The following is a 17,023-nucleotide window of genomic DNA, read 5'->3' as shown; positions in this document are numbered from 1 at the left end:
CTCTGTTAATGTTTGAAAGACAATACTGCGGCCGGTGATGCTAATTAAATGTAAAATACAAGACGCAGCTCTTTAAACAATTAACTCAGGTATGTCGTTCTCTGATTTTAAAGTTAACTAACCTAACGATTTTTCGCGAATGCCAGGTGTTATTTATTTATGATGCCTATCAATTTACTCATTCGAGCTCTGCCGACATCATCGCTGTTTACATTACACGCTGCAGTCACCGGTCATCATCTGATTGGTTGTTGTCACTCTATGGGGGCTAGTGATTGGAGATCGAGAAGTGGCAGGTGCCGCCTACTTTGGCAGGTTGCCTGGCTGCCAACGACTGTCTTCCGGCTGCCAACGACTGTCTTCCGGCTGCCATCGGCAGGTACTTCCTGCTGCCAGCTGTCGATTTTTTTTCTGAACCCCTGCTGCATGAGGCGCGTCAGAACAAGACTCGCTGATTGGCTGCCCTTTAGAACATATGATTCCGTCCACAAAATAAACACAGAGGACACCGCTTCGGGATAAAGTTGAACAATGTCGTTACGAGTCGCTTTTAAGCTTATTCGCCGCTGTAATTTTGGGATAATGGTAATGTTTTTTAAACTAATTATGTTTCTGAACTGTGACGTACATTATATTGTTTTAAAGCGTCAGTAACTGCACGCGAAACTGATTGTAATCATAAACACATTTATCTCTCTGTATTTGAAAAGTTTATTAGTACAAATTATGCAATGAATGCAACAATATTAACCAAGCCATGTCCTTTGCAGTACTCATTTTCCCCAGCTAGCAGAGTCTGTGTGAAAACAGCAGGTCCTCCTCCTCACACCCGGCACAGCAGCAGCAGGTCAGAGGTCATCAGTCGCTATCCAGTGCCAAACAAGAAGAACCTGCCGTTTGATATTGTGGAACTGATGGAGGAGGTTGAACAGAAGGTTTGGCATCACATTCACCTTAAAGGGATAGTTCATCCCAAAATGAAAAGTCTGTCATTATTGACTCGCCCTCAATCATTTCATGAAACACAAAATATGATGAAATGTGTGCTTCTTGTGTTCACCTACAGGGAGGGTTCTTGCCCAATGTCTTCAAGGTTCTTGCCCATCGCCCTGATGAATTTCGGGCTTTCTTCTCTTATTATAATGCCCTCATGAACAAGGAAAGTGGTATGACCTTTATTCATACTTCACAGCAGCAAGTAACTCCTTTTTTATTTATTAATCTACATCTATACAGCATATAAACATTTTATACGTTCTGATGATTTAGAGTTTTCTGATGACTTGTGCACTTCAAAAAATTCTGGGTTGATTTAACCCATGTTTGGGTCAAATAAGAACAACCCCAACTGTTGGTTTAAGGTTGGGTTTGTCCACATTTGACCCAAATATGGGTTGAAACAACCCAGCATTCATTTAGAGTGTGCTACCCGCTCAGCTTTGGCGACCTCCCATTTAAAACAGTAGGTCGCACAATCCGACAGCGAAACATCATAGGCCCTGTCCCAAAATGGCACCCTAAACCCTCAGTCTTCCTCTAAGTCCACACTTTCACAACTTAATGCCGCTTTGACTGCCAAGTAGAAGTCCTCTGCATAGCTCGCAAATTTTATAGACAGTAAAAGAAATGGACACAGCGACCCCATATACTTCAACGGCAAAAAGTAAAGTCAATTAGAGGCACTTACCTCCTGATGGCTAAGCGAACTGCGCAGGCTCAGACTGAGCTTGATGACGTAGAAGTGACGTAAGCAACCTGAGTTGTAAGTCTTCTAGTAGTTGTGGAAAGTGAAATCTGAATCACGTTGTTTAAATGTTTTGTCCCGTTGCTTTTGGCTCACTATCGGCTTCTCCCCATTCTTCCCCCTTGACTTTATCAGACTTTATGTCTCCACATCCCCTCGACTGTCTCATAGACAGTAAAAGATTGTTTCTGAGCGTCTCCTCCTGTCTATACGGTAATTTCTCAACTCGCGTTAATTATGACGCAATCGTTAGCCTATTTTTACAAAAACAGCTTCTACGGGGCGATAGTGTAAGATCTTTGTAATGGAGCCTTTTATACATTGCCATGTGTCTTTAGAAATAAACAAAGGATAAATGGAGTCTTTAAACGCCTCAGATGTAAAGTTATTCACTGTCAAAGTGACTCAAAAATGAATGGGGGTGAATGGGATGCTAACAGCAGGTGATGGCTTGGATAGCAATGGCCGCCCCTATGGGTGGTACGCTTTCGGAGTGTTAGATTACCGCCTTGGCACACTTGCGGGCTCAGCTGAAGTGCGCATTGAGGGCGCATAACGGCCGCAAAGGGGGCGCTCACGAGCACCCTTCTTTAAGCTTAAAGGGGTACTTCAGCGCTGGAAGGATGAATGTATTTAAACTGGGTCATTAATGTAGTAGAAATGTGAAATTATTTTTGAATTTGGTGCCTTCTAGACTGAGAAAAGACAGAAAATGTATTTTTGTCTCATGGGGATGAAAGACTACAATTCCCAGAATGCTTCACAGCCCTGTGAGGCCATTCCCAAAGCCACCGCTACTGGATTACAGTGACTGAGTTCAGAAAGTACAATTAAATACTGAACGTGTGTTCAATATAACGATCGAGTCGCCACGTGAGTCTCACAGCAGACTCAGATTAGGAGTCAGATTACATTTAACGTCATAAATGAGTTGATGAGCTCTCGTGATGAGAGCTGAGGTAATCGCGACCACATTCGCAGCATGCATACACAACGCGTGTTCAGTCTGGCGCGTTTTCAGTTCATGCCTTTGGAAGCTTAACTTTCATAGAAATTAATTTGAGAAGTTAAAACACTTACATTGCTTAACATCCGTTTAAATGAATGCTTGTAGCTGAACTGTGCTGTAAGTGTGATCTCCCATTCCCCATGCACGAGTTGAAAACATGCGGAAATGGCTCCCTCCGCTGGCTGTAGTTTTAGCCTCTGGGCAAACATTCCTCTCGTGACGCAAATATCGTCAATTCGCGTCACGAGAGGAATTTTTCAAGAAATAAAATGCATGAATCTCTCGTCTCAGGGGGATATAAGAGGGGGGAGCACGATCATTTGAATATACTCCAGGGTTTCTACTGATACAAAGCCATATGTTAATCACTGAAGAAACCCTTTAAATGAAGAATGGGACACCCTACGGTCTTGTGGACTTAACGGACATGCACACACAATGGCCATTGTAAGTCCACAAACTAAAAGTGCACATAAAGTGTGCCATTTGGGATAGGGCCATAGACTGTATAAACCAATGGATGTAGTGTCCGTGACGTCACCCGTAGGCAACCCACCTGTCACTCAAGTGACCACGCCCCTTAATTATGCAGAACTTTAATGCTTAAGGGGTTAAAATAATTTAAACGGATGAGTTTTATAAAAATGTCGCCCACAGTTGTCATGAAAGGCAAACTTAGCTATATAGACCAAAACCACAATTTGTACCAGACTGTAAGCACATTTTTTTCTGCTATAAAGTCATTTAAACACGAGGGGGTCTATGGGATTGACTCCCTTCTGGATTCTGTCTCTAGCGGCCAGTCGATGAATTGCAGTGGAAGTCACTTCCGTGTTGGATTCAAGAGAGACCGTGGTAGGTTGCTGATTGCGAAAAATGCAAAAACCTACCATGTTGTGCTACCAGCAGCATCATATTCATGTGGTTTGAGGCTTTATTAACGTCCTTGCCTACCTTACCTAAACTTCCCCTTAAAACAATACAAAAAGTGTTGCACAATCTAACAGTAGCATTATTCGTCAGAACACCAGCGCAATATAATGATTTGCTTGAGGAATCTGGGTTAGATGTAGGGAAATAATTCTGGAAAGTTCTCATGTGCCTTAGTTTAACATGCTGTCATTTTATCACTGGAAACCACATGGAATAATTGTGTTAAAAACATTTTGTCACATCACAACACTTATATATTGAAAAATGAACTAATGAAGGCCAAAATATATTATAATTTTGTACTCAGTCATTTTCATCCAGTATAAAACATCGATGCAAACTCATCAGGAGTGAAAAGGATGGGGAAAAACGATGGTTGTGAGTGTTATTTTCAAAACCACAATATCTTGTTTGTGTGAAAAGGTACACAAAAAAAACTTTTTTATTATGTTGTGGTTATGATAGTAAAGCTACATTCTTTGACAAGATAGTAATGTTAGAAGTGCAAATAACACCAACAACTTTAAATCAAACCAAAAGTCGGCCAGGTCAGGCTCATTAACAGTTCTAAGCGTGATATATTACTGAAATATTGAAAGTTTATCATATCATCACTTTAACAGATGCTTAATGGGTGTGGGCAATAATATGACCGAAATCTTATATCACAATAAATGATAATGATGGGCTATTTATCATGATATGGTTAGTTTTCCTTTACATTATTTTTTAAATACATTATTTTATGATATCAACCCTTTTTGATGCCATATAAATGTCATAATTCTTGTCACCAATATGTGTCAATATAACAAAAAACTACTAGCCTACATGAATAAAACTCACTGAAGACAAATAAACAGTTAGTGATGAAATAAGAATCATAATTACAAGCAAAAGGACAAAAACACTACAGGAGAACAAATACATAATAATATATGCTATATATGCAATGTTTAAATTAACTATATGTAAACACTCCATAGTCTTTATTGTGTAAATATATATATATTTACTCTGATCAAAGTAAAAGTAAAAAAAAAAAAAAAAAAAAAAAGATTTTGGGGGATTTCCTGGATTTGGCCTACCCAAATTGAAAAACTTTCCAAACCCACATACAGTTCTCTAAATATACAATTTTAATGTCATTTCACAGGAAACCCTTTGACTTTACATAAACCACTGCTAAAAATGGATAATGATGTAATTATATGCTGTCTGAGCTGTAATAAACCCTCTCCAAAAAGAGGCTTTTTTCCCCCTATTTTATTCATTTTTGAAAGTGTATAACTCAGACAGTTTTGTCTGTTTTCACTAGATGGCAGCAAATACTTGAAAACATTTTTTGTCTGCATCATGTTGTATGCAAGATTTGTTCAAATGAATCCGAAGGGAGGAATAGTACCTTTTATAATATAATATTTATTTGATATATTTGTAATATTTTTGTAATATCTGCCTACCCAAATCTCTCCAATATACAAGTCTCCCCATATACAGTGGTATAAATGCAATATTCCAGTGTCACACACACATTTTTCCAGCGTTTGCTGAAATACGCTGGAAAAATGATTTTATAACCAAAAAATCAAAAAGCGCCTCTTTTTGGGGGGTTTAATACAGCTCAGATACAGAAATGTTTATCACTTTTAGCAGTGTGTAATGTAACTTCAAAGGGTTTCCTGTAAAATGACACCAAAATGTGTAAACTGACCACTGTGTGTGTGTGTGTGTGTGTGTGTGTGTGTGTGTGTGTGTGTGTGTGTGTGTGTGTGTGTGTGTGTGTGTGTGTGTGTGTGTGTGTGTGTGTGTGTGTGTGTGTGTGTATGGAAAGTAGGGCTCTGCAATATTGAAGAAAATTCGATATGCGATATCTTGTTAAATAATGCGATATTCGATATGTAAAATCTGTTTCAATTATATTTTTTTAAAAAATGTAACAACTGATAATGAAACCATTTGTGTTTCACATTCTTTCTGGGAAACGAAAGCATCGCTACAACTTCTGAAAGTGACCAGCTTTGTTTTAGCAAACATTTGTGTCACAAATTGCTCACGTTTCAGTGTGTGTCAAACAGCACGAGACTGCAAATTTTTGTTTTTCGCAAATTATTGCGTTTAATAACTCTTTTTAACATCAAAAAAGTCACATTAGTAACAGTAATGTGCCCAGTCTATTCTCTGCCCAATGTATGACCTAAAACTTACACTTTTCACAATGTTGAAGTAGCCTATTAAAATCATTCAGATATTGCGAGCTATTGCGATATGTACATTTGCGATATTTCGATAATTTCGATATATTGCACAGCCCTAATAAAAAGCTTTTCAATTTGGGTAGGCCAAATCCAGGCCTACATGGTCCCAGAGTTATTTAGTGTAAATAAGTTACTTTGTGTAAAGCAAATGCCAAAGGTGAGGCATATATCTCTAGAAAGTAGATACTCTAAGCTTTCAAATGGTACTAATATATGAAGTCAGGGCTCCTCCACAGACATTTAGTATATACGTGATGTCATTCCGGACCCTGATTACGGAGTTTAAGATGTTAATATGAACGGAAAATTAAACCACTGTCTCTTTAAGTGCTGCCCGAGTTTCTCTATCGCTCTGGGTTCATTATTCTTTGACACTTTCAAAAGAATCATCGGATCTGGAGTAGACCAATCACAATAATGACCTATTCTCTATAAAACCAGAATGTGATTTAATTGTACTTTCGCAACAGGTGGCCTGTCGAAAGCGGATCGGGAGCTGATCGTTGTTGCGACCAGTGCTCACAATCACTGCTTGTATTGTGTGGTATCCCACAGTGCATTGCACCGAATCTATTCCAAAAAACCAACGCTGGCTGATCAGGTACCGAAAATTGTAACAAAACCATTTAAAGCTTTACAACTCCCTCTCTGGGCTTTTTTTTTTTTCAAGAATCCTATAAATAATATAAAATGATGCTGAAAAGTCCTATAATGATACTTGCTGATGGTTGATTTTCCTGCTACTGTCTCTCTTGACCCACAGGTTGCAGTTAATTACAGGGTTGCCGATCTGACCGCCCGTGAGAAAGCCATGCTGGATTTTGCTCTGACGGTCTGCAGGAGTGAAACAATAACCGAAGAACACTTCAGTACCCTAGAGGCTCACGGATTTGACCGGGAGGATATTTGGGACATTTCTGCCATTGCTGCCTTCTTTGCCCTGTCCAACCGCATGGCCCATCTGACTGACATGAGACCGAACACAGAGTTTTACAACATGGGTCGAATGCCGAGAGACAAAGCAAAAGCCTCCGATGGGCAGGTCAAGGGCGAATAAACTCATATCAGACTTTACATCGGAGTTATAATATTTTACAAAACTGTCAAATAATCATTTGAATCACAGAAAACATATGTTTTGCTAAATCTCACCCTAAGTGACTTCTCTGACACTTACACTGATGGATACACATGGACTTGGAGTTTTATTGGTTACATTTGTTTCAGTGTTAGTCCTCACAAACTTGTTTCCGCCACATTAAAGATTAAAAAAAAGTTAATATCTGACAATTCTGAGAAAAAAGACAGAACTGTGAGTTATGAGTCCGAATTGCGAGGTATAAACTAAAAATGTTTTTTCCGTGCCAGAAACAAGCTTCTAGAGCTAGAATAAAGAAGTCCTTGTTTATTTAAACTGGTTAGGCTTTGGTTGATTATTTATTAAAAGGAGAAAGAAAATCTGAATATCCAGTTTCACTAATGCATTCATAAAACAGTTGTGAGGACAACGTTAAAATGAATCAAAGTGAATGGCTGTCCTATGCAGTCAGAAAATCATTTAATTCATAGTTGACTTCCGTGAGCATTTTTAACTGCCTTGTTACTTACTAACACGGTACCTTGTTACTTGGTTATCTGGGTTACACTTTATTTGTAATGGTCCACTTTAGACGTTCTCCTAACTATAAGTAGCTTTGCAGCTACACGTCAACTAACCCTCAGAGTATTAGTAGACTTTAAGTTAGGGCTAACAGCATTAGTTGGCATGTTATTATTACTTATAGTTAGGAGAATGGAGAGTGGACTATCGAAATAATGTGTTGAATATTACACATTTATTCAATAGGACTTCTAAATGTTCATGCTGGAAACATCACTTATGTGGCAGGACAGTGAAATTTTAATATAAAAGGTGATTCCGGTTAATCTGTTCTTAGGATAATTCTAGATGTTCATAAATAATCAATAATCAGGGATACAGACTTGAACATTGGTCTTTTCTCTAAAGTACTCACTGATAGGCTCTGTTTAAATGTCAGTCTGTACTCACCAGTTGAGGGTTTGTTCACATTTTTGAAAAAAAGAAAACTGCACATAAAATAACATTTTACTTTGTGTATGTACATATGTTAAAATCTAATTAAACTTTTTGATAAATCTATCATCTATTCATTGTGTTTATTTGAAACTTAATGAAAACACAAGACTCGTGCATGTTTCTCATCTGTGTGTCGTATATGAGGCACATTGAAGAGGAACAGAACCTATATATGGTTTTATGAGGACACAGATGTGTATAATGATATGGATATTACAATGTAAACACTTCCTGTGGCTTCATAAACCAAATGGTTTAAAAAAACAGTCAAAAAATGCAGAAAGTGTTGTGTGATGGGTAGGAGTAGTGTACGGGATAGAATATGCAGTTTGTACAGTATAAAAATCATTACGTCTATGGAGAGTCCCCACAAAGTGAACCCATGTGTGTGTGACATGTTTGAGTTTTTTTAATCAGCGACTTTTGTGTTTATTATTGATCATTTTTGTATGTCAAAATGCATAAAAACATGCGTTCACAGATTTGTTTTTCATAAATAATTTATTTATATTGTAATATTACAATTATTTACAAATGTTTTACAAACTTATAAACATAATTCAATGCCATAAATTGTGTAAACATCAAATGTCCCCATTTGTGTCTGAGATCTAGTTCATCTTCCGGCCTGTAGATCTTCATGCTGTAAGAACACAGTGCATCAGAGCTGAGTAATTACAATAGGGTAAGCAAGCAAATATGATGAAAAATGATTTATTGGATTTTATGGTGTGTAAATCCCTACAGTTAAAGGGATTGTTCACCCAAAAATGAACATTACCCCGTGATATTCTCACCCTCACGCCATCCTAGGTGTGTGTATATGACATTCTACTTTCAGATGAATACAATCAGAGTTATATTAAAAATATCCTGACTCTTCCCAGCTTTATAATGCCAGCGAATGGGGGTTGAGAATTTGAAGTCCAAAAAAGTGCATCCATCCATAATAAAAGTAATCCACACCACTCCAGGGGGTTAATAAAGGTCTTCTGATACAGAGAAAAATATCCATATTTGAAACTTTATACAATAAATGGCCTATGAAAGTCAACTGGCGTTAAACGAGTAACCCCTGATGCGATGTAGGAGTAGCGTAAGCTTTGACACCTCTCAGCGTTCAAACAAATAGGGCTGGGCAACAAACTCAAGCCACTCTTATATCAAAATCATCTGACATTTCTCTTGAAAAATTCTCTATTTCATGACCGGTGTTTTGTTTTGCTCTATCCTCTGCGCTTCTGCGTTCGTCAATACGTATGCTTCTTGAGTGGGATTTCTAGCAGAAATATCCAAAAGCTACAATGCATCCATATGAGAGTCCCGTAAATATGATCACAACTCCCATTCTACACTCACTGCACTGGCTCCGTTTCATCCCGGATCGACTACAAAATCCTCCTGCTCATACCTAAATGCATCACCGGTCCGGACATGCACCACCAAATCTTCAAGAACTCAACACTTTGAAATCCTCCACCTGCACCCTCAGATCGTCAGGCCACATGCTTCTTCAGGTCGCCAACACTAGGCTTCGTACCATGGGAGACCGAGGTTTCTGCTTCGGAACCACCTTCCCAGTGAGCTGAGAGCAGTACAGAACCTAGACCATTTTTATATTCAGAAAGGCTTTTTGTGTTGGTTGTTTTTATTATTTTCTGTAGTTTACTTAGTACTTAGTTTTTAGTCATTTTCCCAAATAGCACTTTAAGATTCTTCGGAATGAAAAGTGCGTTATAAATAAAATCTATAATTATTATTATTATTATTAAGGGTCGGGGGTTACTTTTTCCCTGTAAATTGATGCATACGACCGTCTGACAGTTTTAAATAAGGATATTTTTCTCACACAAATGCATCTCTTCATTTCAGAAGACCTTTATTACCCCCCGAGTCGTGTGGATTCCTTTTATGATGGACGGATGCACGTTCTTGGTCTTCAAAATCTCCCATTCACTGGCATAGGCTATGCCATAAAGCCTGGAAGAGCCAGGACATTTTTTTTATACAATTCCTATTGCATTCGTCTGAAAGAAAAAAGTCCTATACACCTAGGATTTTCGGTGAGCTATACTTTTAAAGCCCATTTAAACCAATCAATCAACTTTATTTATATAGCGCTTTTACATTGACGATTGTTTTAAAGCAGCTTCAGTGTCAAACAGGACAATATTGTGACAAAATTAGATTTGGCTGTGCAGTCGTACTGGAGAAAACAGTGATGTTATCAGCTTATTCTAATTTATCATATAGCGACAATGTTGGCAGATCAGTATTATTTATAGTTTATAGAATTAAATAAGACCTAATTAATTATTTTTATTTGTATATGTAGTTGAATAATTTGGATCATAATTGTAGTGTCTCCAACTGAGCAAGCCAAGCCAAAGGCGACAGTGGCAAGGAACCAAAACTCCATCAGGGCGTGATGGAGAAAAATAAACCTGGGGAGAAACCAGACTCAGTCGGGTTGCCAGTTCTCCACTGGCCTATTAACAAACTATACGATTATTATACTGGCAACATTACAGGTCAGAAATCATATTAGATCAGGACATTCGCAATTTCTGGGTATCATGCAAGAGACGGGTTTATTTAGGATGGCGCGTCGATTACACAAGAGTATGAATACATGAAAGATCAGAGTTATTGCGCCGGGACTATAGGACCAAGGACTATAAATATAACATTAACAATAAACGTACAGTTCTAAATATAAAATAATAGCAGAGTCCACACCACAACTATAATGATAACGGCACATAGAAACAACGTCGTAGGAATCACTTTTTGAACAATTTGCTAGCTGATGAACGACAAAAACCAATCAGAATCCATCCTGCTTACAGGAGCTTAAGCATTTGAGAAGGGAGACGACAAAACCGCAGCGCACACTTAGAATAAAAAACAATATTGTTCATTGGTGTGGACACTAATATAGTTATCGTTCTTGGTGTGAACGTGTCTTTACTCAAAAATGCTAATAATTACCTCATATGGTGGTGGAGGTGCATTTGGGACTGGACCGTTGTTTGGTAGAAGTGCAGCTTGGTCGTAGGTTGGTGGAGGTGTAGATGGTACTGGACTGTAGTTTGGTGGAGAGGCATAGGTGACGGGACCCCAGTTTGGCAGAAGTGCAGGTGGGATTTGGCCGTCTGCTGATGGCAGCATGTACAGGACTGAACTAACGGGCTGCGCCATTCCAGAGGGGTCCGGCTGGCCCATCAAAACAATATGGTTGACAGGCAAATCCGAATTCATATAGCTGACCATGGCAGGTCTTGACTAAGAGAGAACCAACATCACATTTATTATTTAATCAGATCCTTTTCTTGAGATGAATGTTTTAGGCTCTTGATGATGTTTACCTTTGGTTTGCAACAGCAGGGACAGAAGGTTGCGGCGACAGCAACGGAGAAGAGGAGGATCAAAACATCACATGACATTAGGAGAAAGCAGGACACACCCTGAGTGAATAATAAAGACAGATATAACTCAAATATGAATATGAATCAAAAACCGGTTGTGATATCTATCTAAACAGTACAAAGGGTGGATTTGTTTACTGCTGTTACACTGCTGTAGACAATCAGCATCACACTATCTAAGCATTTTCATCTAAGAATTTAGAGTAAATCATTTAGACACACACACTTTAACCACTCACCGAAGTGAAAAAAAAGTGAGAGCGGAGGGAGAAAACAGCAACTGCAAAATTCACATAGCTGAGTATTTGTGAAGACTTCACCTACAAGACAAAAAAACACTTACTAAATTTCCCTTATGCCATATTATGAAAAATTATTTTTCTTCTCGAGAGTATAGAGTAGTAAAGTTGACACTCACCAGACGTAGTTTACATGTGTGCGCAGCCAAGACTGTTAGCGATCCGATTATGATGAACTGCCGAATAGAAATGGAACAGAATTCAGTGTTTGTTCATTGGATAATGTTGTACTGATACTGAAATGTTTGACTTACAACAATTGGTGGCCAGAGAAGAAAAAGCCTATTAATCCAGATCGTCAAACAGAGTCCAAATAATGCTATCACGATTTCCAATATCTGTGAAAGAAAAACATTAGTTATAATGCCTGTTAATTCACAATAAACAGGTGAGAAAATATGGGTCTATATGCAGGTTCATTACCAAAATAACAAATATTAACTCTGGAGAAGGCAAGAACATTTACATTTACATTTATGCATTTGGCAGACGCTTTTATCCAAAGCGACTTACATTGCATTCAAGGCACACATTTTTACATTATTGTAATTTCTATTGTAAGAACGGCTTTACAACCCAACATTAAAGACAACACTTGACAGAAACCTGAGGTCATTAAATACAAAGGTAAAGGAGGACTTAAACAAGGCCCAAGTGAACAAGAGTAACAAAGGAAACTGGAACTAAACACATGATAAAAAACAGAAAAGTGTGTTTTACCCCCAAAGCCATTGGCTTGATCTTCAGGAACTGTAAGACATCATTCTGCTGCTGGTACACTGCCGAGGTTATCATCACACCAGCGGGTTTTGGCATCTTTAAACACACAGAGAGTATCTCTTTACACGTCTTCTCCTTCTCAGCAGCCAAATCTAAGTGCCTGGAAACCCGGCGTCACTGATCACGCTTTCATTCCTAAAGCTAGGAATCAAGATTTACCTGAAGAGTTGCTTGCCAACAATGTGAAAGAGTAACTATGGAATGAAAGAATGTTGAGGCGTGCGAAATTATTCTGTCAATCACAGTGACGGCTTGTAGTTATCCAGTTTCACATGATCAAAGAGTGCTGGTCTGAATATCAGCAGAGCTGTATTTTACTCACTACTAAATCGATTAAGTTGAAGATAGAGTAACTGTGTGTTTAACTTTGGATGCTTCTGTGTCCCAGGGGTTCATTTTTTGTTAAACCAGATTTGAAGTTTTTTCACATTAGAACTTTGAGAAGTGTATTTTGAGCTTACAGACTACAGGGCCAAAAGTGCCCATAGTTAAACCAGGCTCAATGCCACAGGCCTAGTTGGGGCTTGCCCACCCAAACAACAATAGCAGAATGTACTAATGGTCTGGCAAAATAGCTGTGCACATGGTTTATAAAGTGCACATTAATTTACACCTGCAACGAATCTGCTTAGTTCTCAAAGGTCAGTGAATGGCATCGTCGCTGATCTCAGCACATAATTCATTCACACTGTGCAGATCTGACTTACTTTTTGAGTGATTATTTCTTTCTGCAAAGTAAATGGATGACAGGGAAAATAAACAAAGTCCCTTTAAGACAAGTCATTTCATTCAGCGGCCATCTTTAAAACACCATGCAAGTGAAACATTCAAAGTCTTCAAAGATACTTTGCCAAGCGTACGATTAAATTTCATGTTTGAAATCACCAATGAAATCTGACAATAACTGTCTCAAACGCTTACATTATGACAAATAAACACATTTTTCAGCCTGCAAAGCTAATGTGCATTGCGCACAGGAGTTTCTGACAGCAGCTGCAGTGATGCGATGATTTTACTAATCAACGATTGGCTCTTTAATTTGGAAGGCGGGGTTTATTCACCATATTGGGTGTTACACTTTCTCCCATTAATAAGGTCGTGTGTCCACCAAAGCGCTTTAGCTGAAAACGCCTCGTTGTGCGCGCTTGAGAGCGTTTTGGCAGCGCAGTGTTTTTTTCATTTGAGACTCTTTGTCGGCATGATATGGAATATCTGCGGAAGTGTTACTACACTGTAAAAGATTATTTTGAAAACAAGTTACTTGGCTGCCTTAAAATTGAGTTCATTGAAATTAAAATTTTGCGTTAATACAATGAACATTTTTTGAGATTCGATAACCTTTATTAAAATATTATTAAAAGTGTGTTTTATTTTTGATGACGCAGTGCAACATGCCAAATTGTGCTATTTTCATGATTTATCAAAATTGTTATGTGGTTCAGATACAATAATATTTTGAGTTTCTATTTATTAAACAAATTTCCTTCATTGTATCAACTCAAATTTTTAATTTCAATAAATTAAAATTTTTAAGGCAACCAGGTTACTTACTTTTTTAAGTTAAACCAACAAAAAAATGTACAGTGTAGCGTCTCAGTTTGTTTTTGTATTGAAGCTATATAAAAATGCAGATACAATGTAAAGTATTTGCTCTGGTTCCTGTTTTAAACGATGTTTTCCGTTATTATGCTGCTTGTTTTCATCTGTTCTGTTGACGTTGTACAAGCAGAATGTGGCGGTTGGTCTGTGTTGTATTTGTCCTGCCCCCTCCTCCACTGTGATTGGACGGCCGGGTGAAGAGTGACAGTGATGAGAGTTGAAGAATCATGTTCAACTTTGAATAAAACGCAGCGTTTTATTCAAAGTTGAACATGATTCTTCAACTCTCGGCGGCCAGTAAAAAACGCAGAACACACCAAATAATACTAAACAGTCCTCACTCTCAATTGTAACTTTGAAAAACCGTGCTCTACCAGACCAGTTGCTATGTTCTTGTAAATTAACCGATTACAAAAAGAGTCACTGATTTCAATCTCTCCATGGCACTTATAGTGTTTTTTTAGCCTACTATCAGTATTTCAGTTAATTATGATTTTATATATATATATATATATATATATATATATATATATGTATATATATATATATATATATATATATATATATATATATATATATATATATATATATATATATATATATATATATATATATATATATATATATATATGTTGAGTCCCTAAACCATAGTTTAGCATTTGTCTTCTAAACAATTTGTCTTTGCTTCAGTTCCCATCAAAGCTGAATCAAATCAACCATTCCTGGTGTTTCATTGCTGAATAAATCAGTATGGTTAAACTAATCACTTGAGGGAATGATTCAGTAAAAGTTATAGGCTAAACAGTGTTGTACCTCACATCTCTAGTTCCTCTGCCAACCCAGTACCAACTTTATAACTATTCTTTAAGAATAGTGCTCAAATATCATTCTATACTCCCTTACGTGGTAATTAAATGAAACATGTCTGAGCAAATTAATCCATAATACTGAGAGATTGCATGCTTTACCTAATGTTGGTGTCGCTCCTTTCTTTGGTCTTCCAATTTTCATTTTCACTTTCATTCAGACAGCTTATGTCTGTGTGAAGAGACTCCTCCCTCCCTCCCTCCCTCCCTCCCTCCCTCCCTCCGGCAGCAAACATGTCTAAAACAGCACAAAACAACAAATATAGTTAACATGTTAACAAAATCTATAAAATCAGTATGTTAACACGCTATATATGTGCTATTTCTACAGGTCAGGAAGTGGATTAAGCTCAGTCTGCTTTTATCTTTTCACACCCTGCACTCGCATCAACACCTGATGCTCTCTGGCCTGAAGTCTTAAAGCTGCCTCAAAGACAGAATTTAATTCAAACAGTCTTCATTATTAATCCTGGATGGGCCATGAAATACTTACACTGTTCATTAGACTCAATGGCGCAGACTGATAGGTCATTTACAAGCAATCTGCAAGCAATCACATCATTACCACATGTTGTAAACTGATAAGCGATTCCTACAGCCAATGAGATTGGCTGCTTCCCCAGCATTTAAACGGTCTGATTCCGTGTTTGCTGTAGGATAGTCTTTTAGATTTACTCTGATACCCTCCACCTCCCCCAGCTCCACCTGCCAGATCTGCTGTTGAATTTATGTCTATTCAAGCAGCAATAGCAAATGTAGACATATGTAAACATTATGGGAAGCACGCTATCAAGACAGGATGTGTCGGCTGGAGACCCAGATTTAGTTTGAAGATGAAAAACGTACCAAGCACAATGTTCTCTCTAATGACGGGCGATTTCGAAACACTGCTGCATGAAGTTTCGAAACCTTTGTGGATATTTTGTTTCAATCAGTGGTTCGGAGTGTGTATCAAACTGCCAACATCATGTGATTTCAGTAAACATGGCTTTGTGTTTTTTTGACGTTGAACTTTCAAAACATTTCTAGATTTCAGTGGTTAACTGATGGTGGCCGATGATCTCTGTGTGAACCATGAATTATGCAGAAACATTGAACAAGTCTCTATGTTCAAGTTTTATACATTTATAGATGTTTTAATGAGACATTAAAATGAATAGGTGTAACAGAGGCCAGCTAGTAGTAGTTGTTGTGCGAGTAAACCTTACTTCTCTGACCTCAAAAGACGCTCTAGCGACCGGCGCTAGAGGTTGCAGCCTTTAGCCTCCTTGATAAAGCGTGATTGATAGAGGACTCTAATGCCGGCAGACTCAGGTTCGAACCCCGGTCCGAACAGTAGGGGTTACATAGGCTAATAGTAGTTTAGCCTCTTATTGGACTGTTTCACTGATCCATCCATGAAACAAACAAAACAATCCCTAAAAATGTATTGCACTGGCACTTGATATTTAATCTTATTAGATGATTTGTTGATTGCATTCGACTTACTTTACTTTAAAAAAAAACAAAAAAACATTTGCAATGGGTTTGTAAAGGTTTTTTTATGCATGTTTTGTTGCATTTACACTGAAACAAACTTATTGAAAAAAAATATTATAATAATAATTATTTGGAAATTATTCATTAGGGCCCAAGGAGCAATGGTGTGAGGACCCTAATGGAATTGCTCAGCCTATTCTTCTTCTCCCAAATGAATCGCATTTTTGAGGCCCTAAACACGCTCAGAAACTCACAAAACTTTGCACACACGTCAGAAGTGGTGAAAATTTACGTCTGATATGGGTTTCAGAAATAGACGTGGCAAAATGCCTCGATAGCGCCACCTACAAAATTTCTATTAAACGCATTGCGAGCTACGCATGAGTATAGCCCCGGGTACACTTCGGCCATCCGCGTTCGTGTACCGTCCGTATGACGTAATTTTCGTCATGCGGAGGGCTCGGGGCCGCCCGCACACCCCGTCCGCGCGCAGCCCAGATTTCAAGTCTGTGCGGACAAATTTCAGTGAC

General features: G+C 38.1%; 2 protein-coding genes across 4 annotated transcripts; one reads left to right on the top strand and one right to left on the bottom strand.

Annotated features, from left to right (window-relative positions):
* Positions 1-431: 431 nt before the first annotated feature.
* On the top strand, positions 432-8,105 carry si:ch211-175m2.5 (uncharacterized protein LOC568697 homolog). The gene is made up of 5 exons (XM_067457922.1): positions 432-585; positions 771-935; positions 1,067-1,166; positions 6,415-6,545; positions 6,708-8,105. The coding sequence occupies exons 1-5, from the start codon at positions 532-534 to the stop codon at positions 6,999-7,001; spliced, it is 744 nt and encodes a 247-aa protein (XP_067314023.1). The 5' UTR covers positions 432-531; the 3' UTR covers positions 7,002-8,105.
* Positions 8,106-8,609: 504 nt separating this feature from the next.
* Positions 8,610-15,201, bottom strand: si:ch211-175m2.4 (uncharacterized). 3 transcript variants are annotated; one of them, XM_067457918.1, is made up of 8 exons: positions 15,117-15,201; positions 12,490-12,585; positions 12,024-12,107; positions 11,889-11,945; positions 11,710-11,790; positions 11,411-11,509; positions 11,034-11,327; positions 8,610-8,685 (listed from the first exon to the last, which is right to left on the bottom strand). In XM_067457918.1, exons 2-8 carry the CDS (start codon positions 12,583-12,585, stop codon positions 8,659-8,661), a joined length of 738 nt encoding a protein of 245 aa, XP_067314019.1. In that variant the 5' UTR covers positions 15,117-15,201; the 3' UTR covers positions 8,610-8,658. The 3 variants fall into 3 exon arrangements, with proteins under 3 accessions (XP_067314019.1, XP_067314020.1, XP_067314021.1); XM_067457920.1 differs by having other exon boundaries at positions 8,618-8,709; XM_067457919.1 differs by lacking the exon at positions 15,117-15,201 and having other exon boundaries at positions 12,490-12,834.
* Between the last annotated feature and the right edge of the window lie 1,822 nt (positions 15,202-17,023).

This window comes from Pseudorasbora parva, chromosome 11 (genome assembly GCF_024679245.1).
Source record: "Pseudorasbora parva isolate DD20220531a chromosome 11, ASM2467924v1, whole genome shotgun sequence".
In the NCBI taxonomy this organism is placed as follows: Eukaryota; Metazoa; Chordata; class Actinopteri; order Cypriniformes; family Gobionidae; genus Pseudorasbora; species Pseudorasbora parva.
The sequence above is the reverse complement of the archived record's forward strand: the minus strand, read 5'-3'. Positions and strand labels throughout refer to the sequence as shown.